The sequence below is a fragment of the Lethenteron reissneri genome, chromosome 16 (assembly GCF_015708825.2).
Source record: "Lethenteron reissneri isolate LAM-NWPU_2019-01 chromosome 16, ASM1570882v1, whole genome shotgun sequence".
NCBI lineage: Eukaryota > Metazoa > Chordata > Hyperoartia > Petromyzontiformes > Petromyzontidae > Lethenteron > Lethenteron reissneri.
The window spans coordinates 2,350,335-2,373,042 of NC_083794.1; the positions used below are offsets into that span (position 1 = coordinate 2,350,335).

At 45.8% G+C, this 22,708-nt stretch overlaps 1 protein-coding gene across 3 annotated transcripts in view; it reads right to left on the bottom strand.

Annotated features, from left to right (window-relative positions):
* Positions 1-22,708, bottom strand: part of LOC133342862 (glutamate receptor 2-like) — a 219,752-nt gene that overhangs the window by 59,398 nt on the left and 137,646 nt on the right. For all 3 annotated transcript variants that reach the window (XM_061552205.1, XM_061552204.1, XM_061552203.1), the window contains 3 exons: positions 15,577-15,630; positions 9,794-9,955; positions 3,107-3,274 (listed from right to left, as the gene is read on the bottom strand). In XM_061552205.1, the coding sequence (XP_061408189.1) occupies positions 3,107-3,274; positions 9,794-9,955; positions 15,577-15,630 (384 nt within the window). The remainder of the gene's footprint in view (positions 1-3,106; positions 3,275-9,793; positions 9,956-15,576; positions 15,631-22,708) is intronic.

The window sequence follows — 22,708 nt, forward strand, 5'->3', positions numbered from 1 at the left end:
ATGATATCCTCGTCAGTTTTGATGTAGTATCTCTGTTTACCAAAGTTCCAGTGCCTGGCACCCTAACAATAATTGAGGACTTGGTCCAACATGGATTGAATTCGGATGTACCTGCGCTGGTTAGGCATTGCCTCACCAACACTTATTTTACCTGGAATGGTACCTTCTACAAACAGAATGAGGGTACCCTTATGGGCTCCCCCTTGTCACCAGTGATAGCCAACATGTTCATGGAAAAGTTTGAATCAGACGCCATCCAGACATCCACCCTGCGTCCTTCCCTATGGAAGAGGTATGTGGATGACACTTTCGTCATTTGGCCACATGGCCTCCCAGCATTGAACCACTTCTTGGACCACATCAATTCCAGACATCCATCCATCAGATTCACCATGGAAGTGGAGAAAGATGGCAAACTACCATTCTTAGATATTCTGTTGGAGAGGAGACCTGACAGATTCTTGGGACATTCTGTCTACAGGAAAGCCACCCACACAGATTCCTACTTGAAACCGGATTCCCACCACCACCCATCTCAAAAGAAGTATCTCATCAAAACGCTATACCACAGAGCTCAAGGCATTTCTGACCAACACCACCTGGCCAGTGAATTAAGACACGTACATCGGGCCCTCAGGATGAATGGATACTCTGAACGCACCATCCGCCAAGCTGTGTCTCCCACTATACAGAAACAGCCACTTGAAACTCCGATCAAAGCTGTCACGTTACCATACATAGCAGGCGTGACCAAAAAGATCTCCAAAATTCTAAGCAAACATAAGATCCAAGTCCGATTCAGTACAGTACATAAAATCCGTGATCTAATTCCATCTGTGAAGGATGTCATCCCTGACTTACAATACCCTGAAGTCTATAAACTGAGTTGCAGCTGTGGTGACTGTTACATTGGGGAAACGAAACGTCATGTCTCGGATCGTGTCCGCTAGCACAAGTCGGATTTGAAACACAGCAAAATTAAGTCTTCCGCCGTTGCCGATCATTGCTACAGCGCGGTGGGCTCTCATGATATTGTTTTCTCCGAGACTAAGGTGCTCTGCAAACCCTCTGGCTACCATCAAAGGTTTGTACACGAAGCCATTCAGATATACAAACACAGACATAATTTCAACCGTGATGATGGGTACAAACTTAGTAATCATTGGAAAGATGTTATCAACCATGCAAAAAAGATTTAACTACACATTTTTGGACCATCTTATCTGACAGGCACTATTTTACTCTACCGAGTGTTAACATCCCCAGCGTTTAACAGTACTCTCCATTTTAGTATTTAATTAATTTACTCACCCAGCAGCACAACAAAAGGCGGCTTAATCGTATTTAATTAATTTACCCACCCAGCAGCATAACAAAAGGCGGCTTAGTCCTAGCTGGCTTATCTACATATGCCATCTACATTACAAAGGCTCAGTTCCAGCAGCAGTACTGACCATCTCACAACTCCTCCTCTCCCGAGGCCCTTCCTGGCTCCTCTCCCCTTAACCAGTATATAAGGTCGACCTCTTGGGACTTCTCTCCACTTGATACAGATTTTTTGCTGTGACAGTTTCACCTGAAGACGGAAGCTTGTGTTGCCTCCGAAACGTCGTGATTTTTTATTTTTTATTTTTTTATAAATTTTAATTTCATTTTTTACCTATGTGACTTTACCGAAAGAACTAAGAGTAACAAAGGAGTGGCTCAAGAAGAAGCACATTAAGGTCCTGGAGTGGCCTAGCCAGTCTCCAGACCTTAATCCCATCGATAATCTGTGGAGGGAGCTGAAGGTTCGAGTTGCCAAACGTCAGCCTCGAAACCTTAATGACTTGGAGAAGATCTGCAAAGAGGAGTGGGACAAAATCCCTCCTGAGATGTGTGCAAACCTGGTGGCCAACTACAAGAAACGTCTGACCTCTGTGATTGCCAACAAGGGTTTTGCCACTAAGTACTAAGCCATGTTTTGCAGAGGGGTCAAATACTTATTTCCTGAATTAAAATGCAAATCAATTTATAACATTTTTGACATGGGTTTTTCTGGATTTTCTTGTTGTTATTTTGTCTGTCACTGTTCAAATAAACCTACCATTAAAATTATAGACTGATCATTTCTTTGTCAGTGGGCAAACGTACAAAATCAGCAGGGGATCAAAAACTTTTTTCCCTCACTGTAATAATTTATGAATATTCACTCCGTGTCAGGTATTCATACCCTGGTGATATCATTAGAGGGTGCCGTAGAGGTGCTCAGAAAACTGACGCTAATTCATTCAAATTTATATTATTGACGCTTCCAACTTTAGTTGGACAATCTGGGATTTGCAGTTGAGGAATTTAACTGCAAAACAACAATTTGTTCCTGATTATCAGCTAATCCGAGAATATTGCGAAGATACTAAATTCACCTGATCCGATTTTACTAATTATATCAGATTCCATGTTGTCTGTGCATTTCCCACCACCATCACGTGACATAAGTGACATGTTTATGATTTTTTGCGCAATTTATTAAAACGCTAAAACTGTATATATAACATGTTTTTACTGATTATTTTTTTTGTTAACATTCCAATTATAAGGATGTAGAAATTAATGTTTAACCAATGAGAGTTATCTTAAATGTAATACATTCCAATCCAAATATACGAAATAAAATCTCAAAATGGGCATTTAACTAAGAAAATATGTTGGAAAAAAATTTATCCAAAAACTCATGCCTACTTCAATCCTACCCTTGTGTGCTAGTTTGCATATGTTAATTTGCATGTGTTTTGGTTTGTGTGTGAGTGTTTGCGCGCGTGTGTGTGTGTTGGTTTGCGTGTGTTTTGATTTGTGTGTGTTGGTGTGTTTGTTTGTGTTTGCCTTCATGATGCAAAAAGCCGTGAGCCAGAGCAGCATTTGGTACCACAGGCGGTTGTAAATATTTACCGATGCCACTTCTTGCACATGGCTAATTGTTGATTACGTGATCACGTACATTGTAAATAAAGGCTATTGCAAGATTCACTTGCAATACTGATGTAACAACTTATTTCGCAACAAACTAAACACAAAAAAACCAAGGTGTTGGCCCGTGAACTAGACGGGTGCCTCGGTGACCACTTACGTTTTTGAGGGCTTGCTGGATGTCGTAGCCCTGCGGCCAGGGCACCGGGGGGTTGGCGAGGCAGTCCCCAGCGTTGTCCTTGCGGAACAGCTCAAAGCGGTCCTTGCGGAGGTTCTTGAAGGCCTCGCTGATCACCAGGATGCTGTCGTAGGTCAGCGCCGAAGTGAACTGTAGAAAGGGTGGCAAGAAAGTCGGGGCGACAACGACGCGACGCTTGGTGGAACGAAGTGTAAGTGCCGCTCTATGTGGGAGAGCTATTATTTGCTATTTATTTTGTATTGTTTTTTTGTATATTTACAGGAGCCCCTCAGCGAGGTTCAACCCAACGTGTGCAATTTCACGCGTCCAATGAGGCACCGTGCAAGCAATGCGAGTCGACTCAAAAGTCTTCTTGCTCAAACGAGAGTAGGGTGGTGCTCCTCCTCTCCATGGCAGATTTGAGCCAGCAGTAGAGATTTCGAAACTCCGATGGCGATGGCCGGCTTTTTTATATGGCATCCATAATCAGAATATTCATTTAAACTGGAGGAACCCGATGAGCTATAAAGCTCTTTTTCACAGATGTCCAGTCGTGGCGGGTCATCCAATCGTGGCTTCCCTCTGGTACTCATTTCCTTGATTGTGATTATCATTTCATTGCTCATCCCGACTGGGATTGTACTTACAGTAAAGTCTGAACTGGTCCGGGACCCCCCCCCCCCCCCATTCATCAACTCAGATTGACCAGAGTGGTGAAGTATGTTCAATCTATCCCCATGGCCGACACGGCATGGGGAGAGTACTTTCACTGCAAAGGACTGGGCAAAGGGCTGTAATTTATTTTTAGTTGTTACGGCGCAGTAGCTTTGAGAGAAAATCATTGTACATGCTGAAAACCCGTGTGGCATAGCCATGTACTGTATACGCTATGAGCTGACGCGCGAGTATAAATACCCGCACGCCCATCTGAAATTAAATAAGGATGGTAACTCATGTAAACAGCTAAATGATGGTCATTTTATGATAGCGATGTGAAAAAGCCCTTTGGGGAGACATCCAACGAAGTTCTGTGCATGTCTCTTTCCAAAATTGCTCCTCAGGCATTATAGGAGGGCCCAGATGTCTTCTGGTGTTTCTGGAAAGATGTCTGTTCATGCCTCTGTATCAAATGGCACTTTTGGGATACTATTAGCGAGAACAACACAATATTGATTCTGCTTGTCCAAAATGCTATTTTCCTTCCTTGCATGATAAAAAAAATGTACGGCAGCATTAATTAAATAAATTATTCTCAACGCTAACAATGTACAATTCTTAAAATATGATGCTGTCTTGGAAAGACATATGTTGATTCAAACACATGTTTTATGTGTTCTCGGAGGACACTGCTTACAACTAATGTACAGTAATGCTTTAGTTCACATATCCCCCATGATAATGTAATTTGCACATATATTTTTTCGGATGATGTTCATTGCACAGCTAAAGCACTTTACAGTTAATTTAAGCGGCAATATAAATCTTTATTTCATGCAACGTGAGTGTGAAAACAACACTAAAAGTACATTCATTAATAGTTGGTTTATAAAATCTTACTTATTCTTTGGGTCTTTCGGTAAAGTGATGTAGATAGGTTCAAAGAAAATAACAAAATATTGTTATAATAACAAAATATTGTTATTTTGTAATTTTCTTTGAACCTATATACGTGACTTTACCGAAAGACCCAAAGAATATCAAATCCTGCAGTTATGAAAGCTTTAAGTCAAGATTTAAAATCTAACTTAACCAATAAAAGGCACCCGTTAATATGGGTCCACACGAAGTAGGTAATCCGATTTTAAAATGGAATTAACGCTGGAATGCAGGACTCGTGAAAAAGAGTCCTAAGACTCTTCTGGATATAGGAGTATTTTCATGAACTCCAGGAGAAGAGTGGGATGGAAGAGTGGTGGTGATGGAAGGCTGATGCAGTAAGCGAAATAATTTATGTGGTGGGTAAGGATTTTAAGATGTCAGAGAGTGAAGAAGCTTTGTAAATATCTAGTAAATTTTAGTAATCTCAAATATAGATGGATGGATATGCAAACTCATTTGTAACGCGCACAGTGTGTGCTCACTCTTGAAGAGAGGAGATCACTCGTAGCAGCGAGGAACCACAGAGAAGTGGGAAAGGCACTCTGTTCAGTAGAGATGTAACGCATGGAGCTTTGTCCACACTTGCTGTACCGCCTTCTCCTGGTGAGCCAGAGCATAGCACCTCGATGCTCACGGGAAGGGAGTTTCACAAAATGTGCGTGATCCACCAAGCCTCGTTGCCTCGACAGTACTGAATTACAGGCGTGGAACCACCCCCATCTGGGAAATACTTTGAAATAATACAAACGGCTCTGACTTCTGTAATTTTCCACCCATGGCACATGTGTGACTGCAGTTACTGACCACATGGAGAGTCCTTGCCTCATTTAGTCTTGATTTGGTTTATAAGGTGCTGGCCATTTATATTACCCTACAATATTCGCGAGGGATACGTTCCGGACATGCTCGTGAATAGCACCTTTTCGCAGACAATTATATTGTCCAAGGAACACCTATCTTTTTTATGAATTACCTTCAATAAACATACATAATCTATTACCATTCTCTATCGTCACTTTATCTCATCACTTTCTTTCTCTCGCACTCTCTTGATGCAGGCATGCAGAGTTCCAGATGCAATTCGCGGATGGTCAACATCAAGGATAGCATGTTCGTGAATAACGAGGGAATTACTATAATGCAATTGTCTCCAGATTATATGATGCACCATTTCCCTTTTATTAAATCCTTTATATTAATTTCGCTTGCTTGCGTGCTTGCTTGCTTGCTTACGACCGTGCAAACCTTTCAGTCGTTTTTTAACCCACTTCCCGCGATCCAATCGAGCTGACATTTTGCACACAGACTCGTTGTGCGAGACAATTAATGTTCGTGAAATTTTTTTCCTAAATTTTACACTGTTTAGGGAAAACAAATTAAATATTTAATTACCGATTGTTTAATACTGCAGACAATCATCTGACCCATAGGTGGCAGCCATCTCAAGCCAGAGGACGAGAGGACTCTAGCCGCCACGCATATAAAGGATTTAGAGTGAAAAACTTTGTTTTTACGGGTTATACTTGTTTTACAGCACACGTTGGGAGCACATCTTATAATCTCTTACGTGTGGGATTGACACTGGGTACAAGTTTGAGCTACATCTAACTTATAATCCGGAAAATATGGTAATGATATTCTTATAAATCATAGAAAAAATATCAAAACAAATATTTAGTTAAATATAAAAAAAATATACAACACCTTTTAAATGTATGTGTTCACTCTCGAATGTAATTAAGCTTTCGTTGTTTAGACAAACAGTCGTTAATTACCACTCAATCTAAATTTAAAACGAATTTCTTTAAAACTGCTTTTTTGTTTGTTTAGTTTGTTGTCCTTACCCCGCATCTCCGATTAGCCACAGTTGGCTACGTACGGTGCAAAAGAGGTTCAACATGCATATCTTCGTCTGTCTGTTGAACGTAAATGGTTGTGACTGTGGTTGGGCGAATTCTGCCTGAAATAAAGCTTGAATTGTCTTCGTGGGTGGTGTGGCAGCGAGGATGCCGGGTCCTCCGGAGTGTGCAAGCACAAACTGCTTATGATAAAATGTAACTCACGCCATTGTTTCATTAGGAGAGCAAAATAACTAAATACATTTTATATTCTTATATTTTTATTATTATTTGTATTAACTTCATTATTTTTCTATCTACCAAAAGAACCAAAAAATATATATCTAAATATAGTCATGTAGTGCGCGATAGATGTGCACAGAGGTTGCTATAGCAAAGGCACGCATACAATTGAACACCTTAGCTGGGTTTACGCAAGAATGCTGGAAATCCAGGCTTGTCGTTTTCCAGAGAGAATGGTTTTGATTTAAATATCGCACTGCATCATGCGCTGTGCAATAGCCAGGTTGGTAGAGGTGGCAGCGAGCAAGCCAGGGGGGAGATGGGAGCAAAAATGATGCTTGGATGAGTGCAGATTCCACTACCATGCATACGCTGGGTTTAGAAATGAAATAAATATCGGCAATGAATGATTAATGAATGATAACATTCATGCGACATAAATAATACACACACACCTCAAGGGAAATAAATTAAAACATATCTAAATTTCCATAATATATTTTTTTAGGGTTAGATGGTGTAAATATAAATGTGTCGTTAAACCTGCCACCACCCGACACAGCCAATAAGTAAGATTTGTCACGTAAATACAACATGTCAATTCGTTACTAGTACAGCACACTGGTGTGTTGGAGAGTAAACCCACGACAATAATTACAACCATCATCATCAGGCGACAGCCAGATCTAACCCAAAAAAACCTCTATTATGGATACTATTGATCATGAAAGCCTACGTGTCAAACTGATATATAAATGAGGTCACTTGAAGGTATATCAGAGGTAGCTCTGTAATATCTGCTTCCATGGGCTGTTCTCTAACATGAAGGCAAGCACTACCATGTGAGAGATCCCAGTGGATACTTTGTCTCATGATGTGACACTGATAGCGCTCTTTTGACAACATCTGTGAGAAACAAAATTAACAAAATTCATGCACTTTCGCCAGTGCTCACAATGGGAGTTAAATGTGTGTGCTGCAATGGGAAGGTAGCCAAAACCATGGCAGTGTAACTCATACACACAAATCACAATTGACACAAACTTACAGGAAGCATAAATTAACGTACTCAACCTAAAGAATAAAAAAATAACAAATGAGTAGTTTAACACGTAGGCTTTTGCAACCGATGTTATTCATAATAACGGTTTTTGGGTTATATCGTGTAAGTATAAATGTGTCGTAACCCTCCACCACCTGACACAGCCAGTAAGGTTTGTCACGTAAACAACGGGCCAATTAGATACTACTTCAACCCACCGGTGTGTAAATCCACAACATTTAAAATTTGAGTTCCGTGACTTTTGCTGGTAATTACATCCAGCATCATCGGGCCATTTGCCAGACTAGTGAAGCAATCCACCTTCTGGTCTTAAATTAGTAGACAGAACGGCAGCCAAGAGAGGGAATACGATCAGGGACAGGCACATGTGAGAATGCGGGAAAATCGCCGATCGTGCAAGAGTGAGCTGCAGTGCGGCTGCCAAATCAGGCACCGCGGTCACTCTCAGGTGGCCCAAGGAAGATCAAAAGCGAAGTTCCAGACACCCATTGGGGCAGTCGCGAATGTCTCTCTGCCTGTGTATTTAGTGTACTTTTTCTGTCTCCACTCGTTTTTTGTTGTTCTTATGTTCTGCTCTGTCTGTGTGTCTCCATTCCTCGTGTTTTGTGTTTTGTCTCTCCTTGGAATTTTCACACTTAAATTCTAACTTAACAATCTTTGAAATACGTAATCGACCAGGCTATGCGTTAATTGTGTGTTGACCGACTCTCTGTGTTGCATTACATTACATTTCGATATTTTGCTAGGTTATTTAATTTAATGTGTCTTTCTCCCGTTCTCCTAATTTTCAAGCTTGCGTACTTTACCACCCGTCGTCCTACCCATTGACATGATAATTTTTTCTCTAACCCCTCCCTCTCTCCGCCCCCGCCCCCTCTCTTTATTTAAGGCCTCGTCACAGAGACGCTCTCTCTCTGTGTGCCTATGTGTTGCTCTCTCTCTCTATGTATCTTGGTGATATCTGTCTGCTTATATGTCTGTCTATAGTTTTCTGGTTAGATTTGTGTTGCTATTTCATTTATACCTGATGATGATTGCTTGTGTTGCAATCGAAACGTCGTATGATATTATTTAATTTATTATTTTATCTTTATACGTGACTTTACCGAAAGAACCAAAGAGTAATTCCTGCAGTCACGAAAGCTGTAAATTAAGATAAAATGTGTAGGGGTCCGTAGAATGAAAGACTGACAAGAGCTGGCCGATCGATTTCGTGAGCACCGTTCTTCTTCCGTCCGCATGTAAAGATATATGAGCCGTTTTACACATCAGAGACTGCATTGGGCAAGACGCTTGACTCGAGGGGGCTGCGAAACACCCTCCCGCGCCCCTCTGGTGGGTGACTGCGCACACCTGCTCACCTGCTTTAGGCAATCACAAAAGGACGGAGGCAGGATTTAGCAGTCCATTTAAAATGCATGACCGTGGATAGCGGATTTATAATTCATTTTGGGTCGACGTTAATTAGGTGCAGGTACATGCACAGCCCTGACATTTCTCTCTCACTCTACTGCTGGCAGAAGGGCCTCTGCTGGAGGGAGCTCTAGAGAACCCCTATAGAAGGTGTTTGTCCTTCTCTTCCACTCTGGTCAGACGTCTTGGAAGATGTGAGAGTGCCCGCACTTCATCCCATCACACGCGACCTGCAGATCGACGAACTGTGGTGCATCCATTTATGCTGTTGGGTGGAGAGAGGCAGGGCCATTTGAAAAACGTCCCCCATTGTTTCAACTGTAGGTCCAGTGTGCTGCTAACCTTTACATCGCGGTAGCGCGCATTGTTGAGAGAATGAAACATGACGATGGATGGATGGATATGTGGATTATGAGCGGATGGACGAATGAGTGACCGAAGGACGGATCATGAACGGATACATTGACGATTGATGATTGGAAATTAATGATGATAACGATTATGTTGGGGCACCTTGAGAATGCGACTCTCAGAGCCTGGGTACTCTCGCTCATCCTGCTGATTCCACTGCTTCATGAAGCGCGACACCGCCGGGTCCTCGTAGTCCACAATCTGGAAGCCTGAGACGTTTGCGCCACCATACTGAAACTTCTCCAGGTCGATGTCCGTGAAGCCCTGCGAAGCGACACAATCCGGGCCAACACGAAACCATCAAAACCGCTGCTCTGGCAGAAAAAGAAAAGTTACCATTACATTCCCCCGCGCTGTTGGCACGCTGCCACGTGTTAGTATTCGGCCATGGGAAGTCTGATTAAGCAATGCCCTCTCTATGTCCTCCAACAAAGTATCACTCTGCTCTGCAGGGGTGTGTGGTTACATGTTGTATTTGATGAAAGGTAGTTGAATGTTGCCTAATTCATGGAAGGAATGATGTGTGCACAGCTTAGTTATCAAGAGCAGAACAGTTTAAGTTTAAAATCAGCATCATCATCAACCGTGGTTTATCCACTGCTGGATGAAGGCGTGACCAAGATGCCGCCACCTCTCACGATCTTGCGATGTAACAACAATCCACCCAACACCTGCACACGAACGATTCCATCGCTCTATCTCCTCGCTAGATGTTCTCTCGGACACGTTCCATTCCTTGGCTGCGACTGTTATTATATGTGTTCATGTAGACAACTGTGCTAATCGGAGGTGCGAGGGAAGGATAACAAACTGAACACAAAAAGCAGTTATAAAGTAATGAGTTTTAAATCTAGATTTAAAGTGCGTAACTCTGGTAAGCGTTCTAATATCGGAAGGAAGAGCATTCCAGACGGCCGCAGAAGCGCATCCGATGTATGATGGCCAGCCAAAAGCCACTGCTGCGAGAATAATCGGAGTTCGTGTGATTATGGTTTATGCTGTTTGACGAGATCAGCAAGATATTGTAGTTAATTTGTGGCAAGCACTTCATAACGAGTGCTATTGGCCATCATCCCCTCTGACAATACAGGGTATTCATTGTGATTTCGTTTTATTTTTCCAATTGCATACATTATTGCATAGTTAGATTGAAAAAAAATACCGCCAAAAAACGAAGTTGATTAAAATCGAGATCAGATAATTTAATAAGCAAAATATATATGTCAACAAAAACAATTAACTTGTAATTAAATTAATAAGCGCCATCAAACGGAGTCACTTGTGTGTACAATGGTGAATGTCCTGGTAATTGAAACAGCTCCACATGGTAACTAAAGGTCACGTTCGTAGCAATGTCCTGGTTCTCACCTTCAGAAAAATACATTTTATTGGATCATATATCTAAATTATAAAGCCTATAAATCGGAGATGATCTTATTTTTACACATTCAACAGTGCTGATTGCTATTGACCACTTGGCGTTTCAGATCTTTGAGCCTGTGCTCAGCAATCATAAAAATACATCCAGAAAATGTGTTGTCTCAAATTGGTCTGGAGATGTTGCATATAAATGCTTTATAACATCAAAACTTCTAATTGTATTTGAGTACTATTACAAAAATGTACAATCGTTCGAAATTTACAATCGTGACACGAAACGTGTGAAAAACCCCGTTTAATTTTCGAGGAATTATTGGAAATAACAATCGTCAACTCTGTTCATGAGGTCAGCGTTAAACAGCATGGTCTTGAGGTCTGCAATTCCTTTGACTGAATGAATACGAAGCTTGTAACAAAAATGGGGCACCGGTGGTTCAGCGATTGGCACGCTGTGCTATGAAACCAGGGGCCCGAGTTTGATTACCAGCCAAGGCGTGGCACCCAGCTTGCAAAAACCCACATTGAAGAGTGTGGTAAAGTATGGTCAAACAAGCCCAGTGACTGACACGGCACGGGGAGGATTTTTTCCCGCAGTGGATAGACAAATGCATGTGCATTATTGTTATATTATTGCTATTATTATTATATCCATAACTGATCGTCATTGCTTGGTCAAGCACCAAACATTTGCTCTAAACAAAGGGTGCAAACGAGTTGTTGTACCACTGTGAATGCTTTAAATATTTTCCTTTTCAGAGCATTTTCAAAAGATTATCACAACTGAGATGTCCGAATAATTGTTCGCGAGTAATGAAGAGGAATAAACGTTTTAATTGAAAATAATCTGCTCAACATAAAAATGGGCTTGTGGCGGCTTTTCTGAAACAAAAAAAATACAGCCTATAAAAAGAATAAAAACATACCACTCAAAAGTGTTTTTTTGTTCAGTACATATAACATCGGATTGCCAGCATAGATCTGGCGGCATGATGCGACACTACATCAAAACAAAAATTAAGCACAGGTGGCACGGCTCGCGATAACGAGCAAAAGCTCCGCTTTAATAAATATAGAAACCAGGCGTTTTCACGCACGCCAGATAGTCCCATAATGTTCACACACACACTCTCTCTCTCTCTTTGCTGCTGCTCCGTCGAGTGTGAAAGCTGTCGATTTCATATTAATTTGCCGAGGGAGGATTGCGCCACAACACAACGGATACAAAATTACACTCCGCGATCCAATCGAAGGACGTAACATCTTCTGTAGCCCGAGGTCGCTCTCTATGAAACAGACAACGCCACTGGATTATTTGATTCGGTTCGCTCTTGCAGGATCGTAACTATGTCAACGCGGCCGTGACAAAAAAATAAACGCAGCCTCAAGGAAATAAAGCCCTGCGGAAATTTCCTCTCGACACTGCAAATGTAATTTCATTTGCAGGATCTTTAGAGAAGAAGGTGAGTCGGTGTGCTACGCGGTAAATTAAAATGTTTTACCTCGTTACACTTGCACTCGTCTCAGACGTTCCTCTACAAGGTGTGACGTGCCCGTCATTCGTTGTTTATGTACATCTACTGTCAAAATTATGGACTTGTTTTATGATCCACAAGTGCAACGCGGCAGTCAGTTACAGATGATGCTGAAATCAAAGTCTCGACTAAATTTACTAAGACAAGGAACATAAAACATTTTATCACCTTAATACGTGTGATGATTTAATGCCACAGCATTGCACGCCAATGTGATTGAACATATTAAACTTTTATATTTAGCACTGGGCGAAACTGCCGTTGGGGCTGCATTGCAATGGTGTATAATAAAAATTACCGTGTAACATTTAGTACCACGGTAGTTTAGATATATATATAAATATCTCAGCATAAACCTAACTACTCACGCCAGCATATTGAAAATTAGAATAAGCTACTTAATAGCATTCCCCACTAATACAACGTTTAACTCACTTTTTCGCCAACTCCCCTCTAACATTATCCATGGCCCAGAATTTAACTTGAGTGGCTAGGTTCGCATTGCAGAGCACATAGCATTGTGCCACTGACATATATACAAATATTGTCAAAGAATTCAACCCTACAGTAACTTGACTCGTAAACTATTTAGAATTCAAAACAACTATCTGTGTGCCTGTGTTTATTTTCTCATTTCCATTGATGATGGTCAATGTTGGAATTTCTGATTCCGATGGCAATTCGCTTCACAAGGCAACATATACAATAGTGACTTCACGCCAAGTGGCACTCACACGGTGGTGCTTATTATACAGACCACTGGAGGGATCATTGGACGGGATGAGCTCACAGCTTGAGAATATTTATTTACCAAATTATAGTTGTCATCACACCTTATACAGGCATATTAAAATCTGAATCCTGTTAAACCTCGCCTGGCATACAGGAGGTCGTGCCTTAGATCCCGAGCCTGACGCCTGTGTGTTCTGCCCGTGGTCGTGTGAATTTTATCCGGGTCCTTCGGTATTTCCATCCACATTTATAATCAACATCGTGTGCTGCGGCTCTAAATTTCCACGTAATAAGCCACTTCGTTGAGCTATCATTTGTGGCCAGGTTGCTTCTGAAAAAGAGCTGTATAGTTCAGTGGGCCTTACCTGGTAAAATACAAATCTAAGAAAAAATCGTAGCTGGTTGGCTATTGCTGCTATTTCTTATTTTCCAGTGACGTGATGAAGGCCATTATGATTGAGTAATTACAAGTAAATATCCATAATGGGAAAAGTATTCCAAGCCACAAAAAAATTATTTTCCATCGAAAGTGAAACCCCATGCTTGTCTAATGACGTCCTTTAATTTGCATCAGAATAAAAAAAATACTCACATTTGCTCAGCTGAATTCATTTCTCGTGCTTTGTATATGAAGTTTAAATTAATATTTCTATTATGTGCCAAAAGAATAACTTAATGTGTTAATATAAGCTAAGGTGACATTTTGTTCAACCTTAATTGACCAAAATTAGCATTATGCAAATACGTTTATTTTAAAAAAAAATCTAATTTCATCACTCAGAGGTGCAGTACGCGTGACGTTACATATATTTTATTGATTAAGTCCATAACTTAAAGCACATTTTAGTTACTGAGCTGCCGTAACACGCTGCCAAAGTGAATTAACTCAATACAAGGGTGTCTTACAAACCTGTACCGCGAGCTACGATATTCGTGCAGAATTATCTGTGAAATGTGGCCAGGTGGTGCTGTGATAAGAGCCCCTGACTCGCATTTGGAAGGTAGCAAGCTAACATTTCAGTCAGGGGCCAACCTAATCACATGAAGCAGTGGTTGTATTTGCTGAACAGAGGATACGTTTCCACCACTAGCGCAAGATTGTCAACAGATTCGAACCCTGCCTTAAAATCATTCCGATGAATAATATGTTTTACGTGCAAATTTGGAGTAAAAGTAAATTTATTTAATTATCCGTAACATAATCTTTCCCCTTTATCTTATCAACTCCTGAATGCAACTTCACCATCCTTTGTGGTCTTGCAGCGTAACAATCCATCTGGTTGTTTCTTATTCTGGGGCACCATGGTAGCGAGATGTTAACTGCCTCGCCTGGTATACATGAGGTCGTGGGCCCCATCCTGACCCTGACGCCTGTATACCTACGTGACTTTCCCGAAAAAAACAAAGAGTATTTTCACGTTTTCCCCATCGTCACATCGATCTTTGTGCGGGTCCTCCGATTTTTCCCTCCACATTTGGCAGCTATAAATTTCCACATGGCAAGCCACCTTGTAGAGCTGACATTTGTGGCCAGGTCGCTTCTGAAAAAGAGTTATATAGCTCAGTGGACCTTACCTGGTAAAACAAAAAAACAGTTTGTGAGATAGTTCTCCGCTTCCATGTATACAGTGGCTCTGCTCCTCCTTCTGTGGCTTCCCGCTGCTTTGTATCAATGTGCTCTCCATTTCATCTCTGCGCTCCCATCTCGTATAGTGCCTTGCACGTCCGTCTGCAGAACTCTGCTTCCCACGTTCTCAAGATCTCTCCTCAAGGCGTGTCCCCACCACCACAGCCACGCTCTTCTCTTCTCGTCATCGATCGCTGCTTTCTTCATTGTTTCTCGAACCTAACTCTCTCTCTTTCCCTGGTAAAGTGTCGCCTTAAAACTTTCACTAGCCTGCTGATGGTTACGGTCACTCATCATTGACATACTGCCATCTCTTCTCCCTTTCTGTCCTGTAGCCACTTAGAGCCCACCATACATCCAATGAAAATTGCTCTTTATTATTAAATTGAGTTTGTATACAGCAGCATCAGTAATGCAACTGCATCACACATTGCTACTCAAATTCGCAACACACAGAGGCGTGTATATGTGATAAATGTTTACAGTTATTAGTGACGAATGTCTATACAGGCTGCCAATTTGAGCATTTTCCTTTTGTGCACAGCGTTCTGAGATTCAGTCACATTTAAACGCTCACCAAATTTGATATCGTGCCGGAGCTATTGCACACTTACCAGATGAGCCAGGATGTAATGGAAGCCACGCACATGCTTGCCCACACTAACAGCCTGCAGGAAGAGAATCGTTACATCAATCAGGGTGGTTATTAATTAAATAAATACATTAAGGCACGAATACAGGCATGAGACTTATAGGGCCACAAACCAGTTAAAGCAACCACAAAAAAAAACAGTTAAAGCAACCACTAAAAAAACATCGATTAATCTGCCAAGTAAAATGGCACGAAGCCGACGAGTGGTTAATTGTGTAAAGGACTTCTCAGCACACTTTGTCCCTAATTGTCCCTTCGTTTAAAAGCTGAACTCTCTTTGTGCTTAAGTCAAAACTTTATTGCAGATCTGTTTTTGTTACACTAGAGCTTAATTCGTACATGCGGATTTTTTTATTTGCACAACTCAGCAATGGACAGAAAGTGCTCAATATAATCCATAAGAGGTTTTTATTTACGTGATAAACCTTAATAATTGGCTGTCGGGTGGTGGCGGGTTTAACGACACATTTATATGTTTCCGATCTAACCCAAAAACCCCTTATGGATAATATTGGTCCTGAAAGCCTACTACAACGTGTTAAACTGCTCAATATAAATCGCCTCCTTCGTAATCGTATTCAATGAAAAACTACGTACAGCGCAAACAACCCCACTGAGACTTACACACAACACGTTCACTCACCCTATTTAGCCTCTGTCTTGTTGATGTTGACTGATGGTGCAATGTAGTCATTTTAGTCTGAGTTACCAAAGGAGAGGTCCAGACCAGGTTTAAATGTCAAATGCTGTCGATGTTGTACCTGGATATGAGTCATACCCAGGCAGCAAAGATTGTGCCTCAGCGTGCTAAGTGCTGCATATGAAGTATTGGAATTGACGGCAGGAACTTCTTGACGGGAACACACTTTTATTAAATCTTTACGTGTCACAATACAACGTGTGGTCTCCCTTCTTCCGACTACACACTCCACTAATCTCGTGTAAACTCTAGGCCTCTGGCTACACACGATACACTTCACTCGTGTAGACCCTATGCCTCTGGCTACACAATACACTCGACTCGTGTAGACCCTATGTCCCTGGCTACACACAATGCATTCGGCTCGTGTAGACCTTATGCCTATGGCTACACACACTACACTCGCCTCTGGGTTACACAGAGTCCCGGTCCCGTTAGGACGGCGGGACTAGGTACCGCAGGGCCCTAGGTCTTCATCCCCGTCTTCATTCTTCGCTGGTTACACACTGCCCTTACGCCTGTGTGCATCCCCTTTTATAGCCCCTGCTCACGAGAGACGGAGCTGATGCAGACGTCGACGTGAGCATCGTTCCTTAGTGAACCAATCACGACGCACTCTCTCTACGATCCGTTTTCCCCAGCGCGTGTTAACACTCCTCCTCCAATCACACCGCGCTGCCACCTGATCACTTCCCTCTCAGCGCGTCACCGGCCCACAGCCAATCAGTACCCCGTAACCCACGACCCCACGCTGACCCCTGATCCTCCACCGTCAGCGCGCGTCACCACCTACACAGCCAATCATTACGCGCTGGCATACGATCTCTAATCCCAGCGCGTATCACCACTACATCACCCCCTCCCACATAGCTTGCAGCCGGCCCGGCTGTTAACCAACAACACAACCTAACGTCAACGCAGTAATAAAGAAACTCCACCTCCCAGTGTGCCCCGTAACGCAACAACAACAACACAACACAACACTTAAATACGAAGCAATATACAGCCCGACGAACAATACAGTAAAAGCGAACACCGTAAAACGAACACGCCAAGTGTCACTCTGACTAAACGCAGTGCCGAGGCGCTCCGGCTGCCTCGACTCCTCACGTGGTAGGTCACACAAAGTAGCGCGACCTAGCGCGAGTCCGTCTGGCCGGTCCGTCGTATGGGACGGGACGTTGGCGACCGTCCGGTGGCTCCGGCAGCTCTAGACGGCGCGGATCGGGCCTGGAAGGACCGGCCCCGCCGTGAAGATCCGGCCGCCGGTGGTCGGCAGCTGTCAGTTCCGAGACACCTGGGAGCGGATCAGGCGGAGACATGTGAGGAGCAGGCAAAGACAATTCCCCCTCAGGGCCGTCGGTCACGTCACATGCTCGGCCCTCACGACACAAGGGGAGGCCATACGGAGGCGAGAACGGTTTCAGTCGGGAGGGGTGGACGTACCAACGGCGTTTTCCCCATTTTATCTGAACGCACTGGGGGCGTGCAACCCGCACGACCTCCACGGGTCCCCGCCACGGCTTCAACAATTTAGGCGACGTAGCCAAAGGTGCCTGAGGGCAATGCAGCCAGGCCCTGTCACCTGGTTCCCAATTGTGCACGGACACCTTCCGTGCCCGCAACCGCTCGTTTGCAATTTGGCAAGCCCGCGAATTAAGCCGTGCGGCCTCTCTTGCCTCTGTCAGCTTATGAATATTAAATTTAATATGCTCTGCCAATTTCGAATTAGTTCGTGGTGCGGGCAGACCCAGCTGCGTTTCCATGGGCGGGTCGGCTTCCCGACCGTACATTAGATAAAACGGGGAAAATCCCGTTGCTGCATGGGGGGCCATTCTATACGCGGCGAGGACCCCAGGGACCTGCAGGTCCCAATCAACATGTGCCTCACACACCTGCTGGCACAGCATAGAAGTCAATGTCCTGTCAAGCCTCTCCACCGTCCCGTCCGTCTACGGGTGGTACGGGGAGGTACGCACCTTCTTGGTACCCAACAGGTCGCACACCTCTTGCAGTAATTTACTCGAAAAATGTTTCCCTTGGTCGGTCAGCAAGCGTTCGGGAGCCCCCTTGTCCAGGACGTAGCCCTGGACAAAGGCGTCCGTCACAGCTGCCGCCGACTGGTTGGCGAGTGGCCACGCCATAGGCCACCGGGTAAAATATTCGACCCCCACCAACAGGTACTTATTACCCCTAGGCGTGACTAGGAAAAGGCCCCAGAATATCGAGCGCAACGAGCTCGTTGGTGCGCGAGACCTGAATAGATTGCAGCGGTGGATTAGCTGCCACGGGCGGTGGTTTCCGTCTGGCGCACTCAACACAACCCTTCAGAATATTCACCACGTCACTCCCCATTCCCGGCCAATAATAGTCACGCTGAAGCAGGGCAAGCGTTTTGTTAACTCCCAAATGCAAGAGGCGTTCGTGTGCGGCCAGGACAATTTTCTCCTTCACAGCAGAAGGCACCACAATCGCGTGCCGCCGGGACAAACTATCCCATCTCATTAACAGGCCTTGCTTAAGTACGTAGGAGCCAGTTCGTTCATGGTCACCTTCGGAACCCCCCGTCCTTCGGCGCAATGCTAGCAGAGAGCTGTCCGCCATTTGGAGACGGCCCCACTCAATCAGCGACAATGAGAGCAGCGAGTCCTGACCCCCTGGGGTAGCAGGAACATCCCCAATTGGTGTGCCCGCGGTCGCAACCAACGCCCCCATACCTTCCGTAACTGGCGGTTTACAGCGCGCCGATCCCGATAAGCACGCACATTTGTGACAAGGCAACAATCGCGACAGAGCATCGGCATTTGTGTGTCGCGCGCACAGCGAATCGACCCATTCGAGGTCCTCCTTCGGATTAACGTTTCGCGTGGGGCTCGGATCAGCCTGCGCAACCAGCCGCTCTTCCGCAGGGACCCGTGCCGCGTGAGCTAGCACGGTGCCCTGCTGAATGACGGCCGGCCGCGACCCAGCGTTTAAACCCATGACAACCGGATCCCTGTCAGCCCCAACCAAAGTGTGAGCCACCGACAAATCGAGACCTCCAACAGCCCTATTAGAAGGACCCAAGAGCGTGCCTTGATCCGAGGTTTCCCTCACCCATGGTTTCCGCAACCGGAGGGGAATTAACATTTGTGAACCCGGGGGCACGTGCACGGTCTGTGTTGCCAACGCTTGTATCGTAGCGCACGCCGTCCGAATTTCAGTAGGGTTCGTCAAAAATGAAATACGGTGACCCGATGGTAGTTCAATGCAATGCTGATCAATGAGAATTTTGATGGGCATTTTTGCCAAAAAATCAGTGCCCAATAGACAAGGAACCGCCAGGGAGGACGAAACGAAAACGGGTCCCGACAATTTGATATCCCCAATGCAAATAGACGCCCTAATCTGACCGATAATGCCCAACGATCCCCCATTAGCGGCGTAAAATGGCACATCCACTGGAAGCAGCGGACGACATTGTACAGGGAGAATGTTGTAAATGAGATCCGATATAATAGTCGCCGATGCCCCCGTGTCCACTAACACCCTGACCTCGACCCCATCAATAGATCCCGTAACGACGGATGAACCTGCTCTGGCAGCCACTATTCTGTGCCCCAACTCCGACCATTTAATGTCTCCCCGGACCCGGCCGAACCCCCCTCGCCGAACCGAATCCCCGAACCCTAACCGGCTCTCCTCCGCCGCAACGCGACGGACCATGCGTGTCGAGTATGCGGGCCGAGCATGTGAGGTGCCGCGACTCGCCGGGGTTTGTAGGGATGACTTGGGGCCTTGTTCGTCGTCCAGCCGAAGTCCCATGGCGCGCTGACGTGGGGCGCGGCAGCCGGACGCCACGTGGCCCCGGAGGCCGCAGTTATAACACGTGATGAGGGTCGTCGGAGATCTCGGTTGCTCCAGCTTGCGGGCCGATCGCAGAGGCGAACGACCCCCCGACCTCCAGTCCCCCAGTCGTCCCGCGGTGAACGCCTCCTCTCGTGGGCTGACGACTTGGGGTTCGGTGACTACCGGGCCCGGAGCCGAGGCCACGGCAGCGTTGCAGACGACCACCTGTTTACGTTGAAGGACCTCGTGCGCTTGTATACTTGTAGCGACCCGCAAGGAAGAAATATCGATATCGTCGGCCGTGTTGATGGGGACCCCCAGGTCCTGCGCCAACTTGAGCAGTTGCTCCAAAACCATCGCATCTTTGCCCTCCTCGTCCATACGAGGGAACGCGGCGTCGGCGAGAGCCAGCAACGCCGTGCGATAGGCGAGCACGGTCTCCGTGTCCGCCTTCCGCCTTGCATAAAAATGATGGCGACACGCCGAGGGAGGACCGTAGACCTTGGCCATGAGAGCCAGCGCATCCTTGAGCGTGGAGCGGTCCGATCTGCGTGCGGACGTGAAGGCCGCAAGCGCGTTGTCGTCCAGCAAGGCAGGCAGTGCCCGCAGCGCCGTAGCGTCGGACCAGGCGGACATCTCCTGATGCGCCAAAAACCTGCGCTGAAATTGGCCCCAGTCCCCGCCTTCCGCCTTGAAGGCTGACAATGTGGGAAGGCGCTGTTGAAAGATGAAGTCGTCCTCCGCCTCGTGGTTCCTCACCGCCGCCCTGTCGGTGTGTAAGATGGCGGCCCCAGTGGCGGGTGTCTGATGGCGGTCCGCAGCGCGCGTTGGTGACGTAAGCGGGCGCGCTTGGAGAACCGCTGCCACGTGGTGATGGCCGATCCCGCCAAAAGTCGGCGCAGATGAAATGGCGGGAATCGCCAAGTCATTTTGGCGGTAAACTGCGGGGCGATCCTGTAAAATGTCCGCCGCCGTCCCCGCTCCTCCCGACGAGCTGATCTCCGCCAGGATGGACGCGGCGGCGAGCAGCAGCTCCGCCAGACGGGAGTGCGCCTCGCGGAGCACGGCATCGGTCCCCCGTCGCTCGTCCGGCGCCGTCGGCGGATCCTGCAGCGTGGGCAATTCTTCGTCCTCACCCCCCGATGCCAGCTGGCCCGAGTCGTCAAGGTTGTCCCCGCGGTCAATCCCGTGGGTCCGACGGGTCTTCCTTGTATCCATGCTTGGAAGACCGTTTCACTTCTGACGCCAGTTGAAGTATTGGAATTGATGGCAGGAACTTCTTGACGGGAACACACTTTTATTAAATCTTTACGTGTCACAATACAACGTGTGGTCTCCCGTCTTCCGACTACACACTCCACTAATCTCGTGTAAACTCTAGGCCTCTGGCTACACACGATACACTTCACTCGTGTAGACCCTATGCCTCTGGCTACACAATACACTCGACTCGTGTAGACCCTATGTCCCTGGCTACACACAATGCATTCGGCTCGTGTAGACCTTATGCCTATGGCTACACACACTACACTCGCCTCTGGGTTACACAGAGTCCCGGTCCCGTTAGGACAGCGGGACTAGGTACCGCAGGGCCCTAGGTCTTCATCCCCGTCTTCATTCTTCGCTGGTTACACACTGCCCTTACGCCTGTGTGCATCCCCTTTTATAGCCCCTGCTCACGAGAGACGGAGCTGATGCAGACGTCGACGTGAGCATCGTTCCTTAGTGAACCAATCACGACGCACTCTCTCTACGATCCGTTTTCCCCAGCGCGTGTTAACACTCCTCCTCCAATCACACCGCGCTGCCACCTGATCACTCCCTCTCAGCGCGTCACCGGCCCACAGCCAATCAGTACCCCGTAACCCACGACCCCGCGCTGACCCCTGATCCTCCACCGTCAGCGCGCGTCACCACCTACACAGCCAATCATTACGCGCTGGCATACGATCCCTAATCCCAGCGCGTATCACCACTACACATATACACGATCGTTAGAACAATACGGCCCAAGGAGAGCTGCATATTCCGGTAGTCCATGCCAAGGTCGTTGTGTGCTTTGAGACTCCCATCCTGATGGACTGTGAGGCAGCCAGAAGATGGCCGTACAGCAAGTGTAGAACTCTGAGGTATCCACGAGGGTTGAGGTTTTCTCGAGGTACTCTGACGTTCTCCCAAACGCCTACTAATAGAACCAAACTAACCAAACATCCCAATGAAGGACCCTCCTGAGAAAGAGCCTTCATACTGTGCAGATTTTCTATTCTAAATATAACTCAATGCATCTTCTGAATATACGTTATAACATTACAATCGGCCATTGCTCCTGTGCAGGCAGTGCTGACCCATGGAGTCACCTCCTTTGAGGCACAAATAACTGCGACACAGTATGGGGAGGAGGATAGCTCCCAAGAACAGAAGGGGGGAGAACTAAATGTAACGGACAACCACTGGGATTAATAATGCGTAGGAATTCCCAGGACAGCTACAGTACCCCAGAGGACAATTCGAAGGCGCCACGGTGGCGAGATATTAACTACCTCGCCCGGTATACAGGATATCGTAG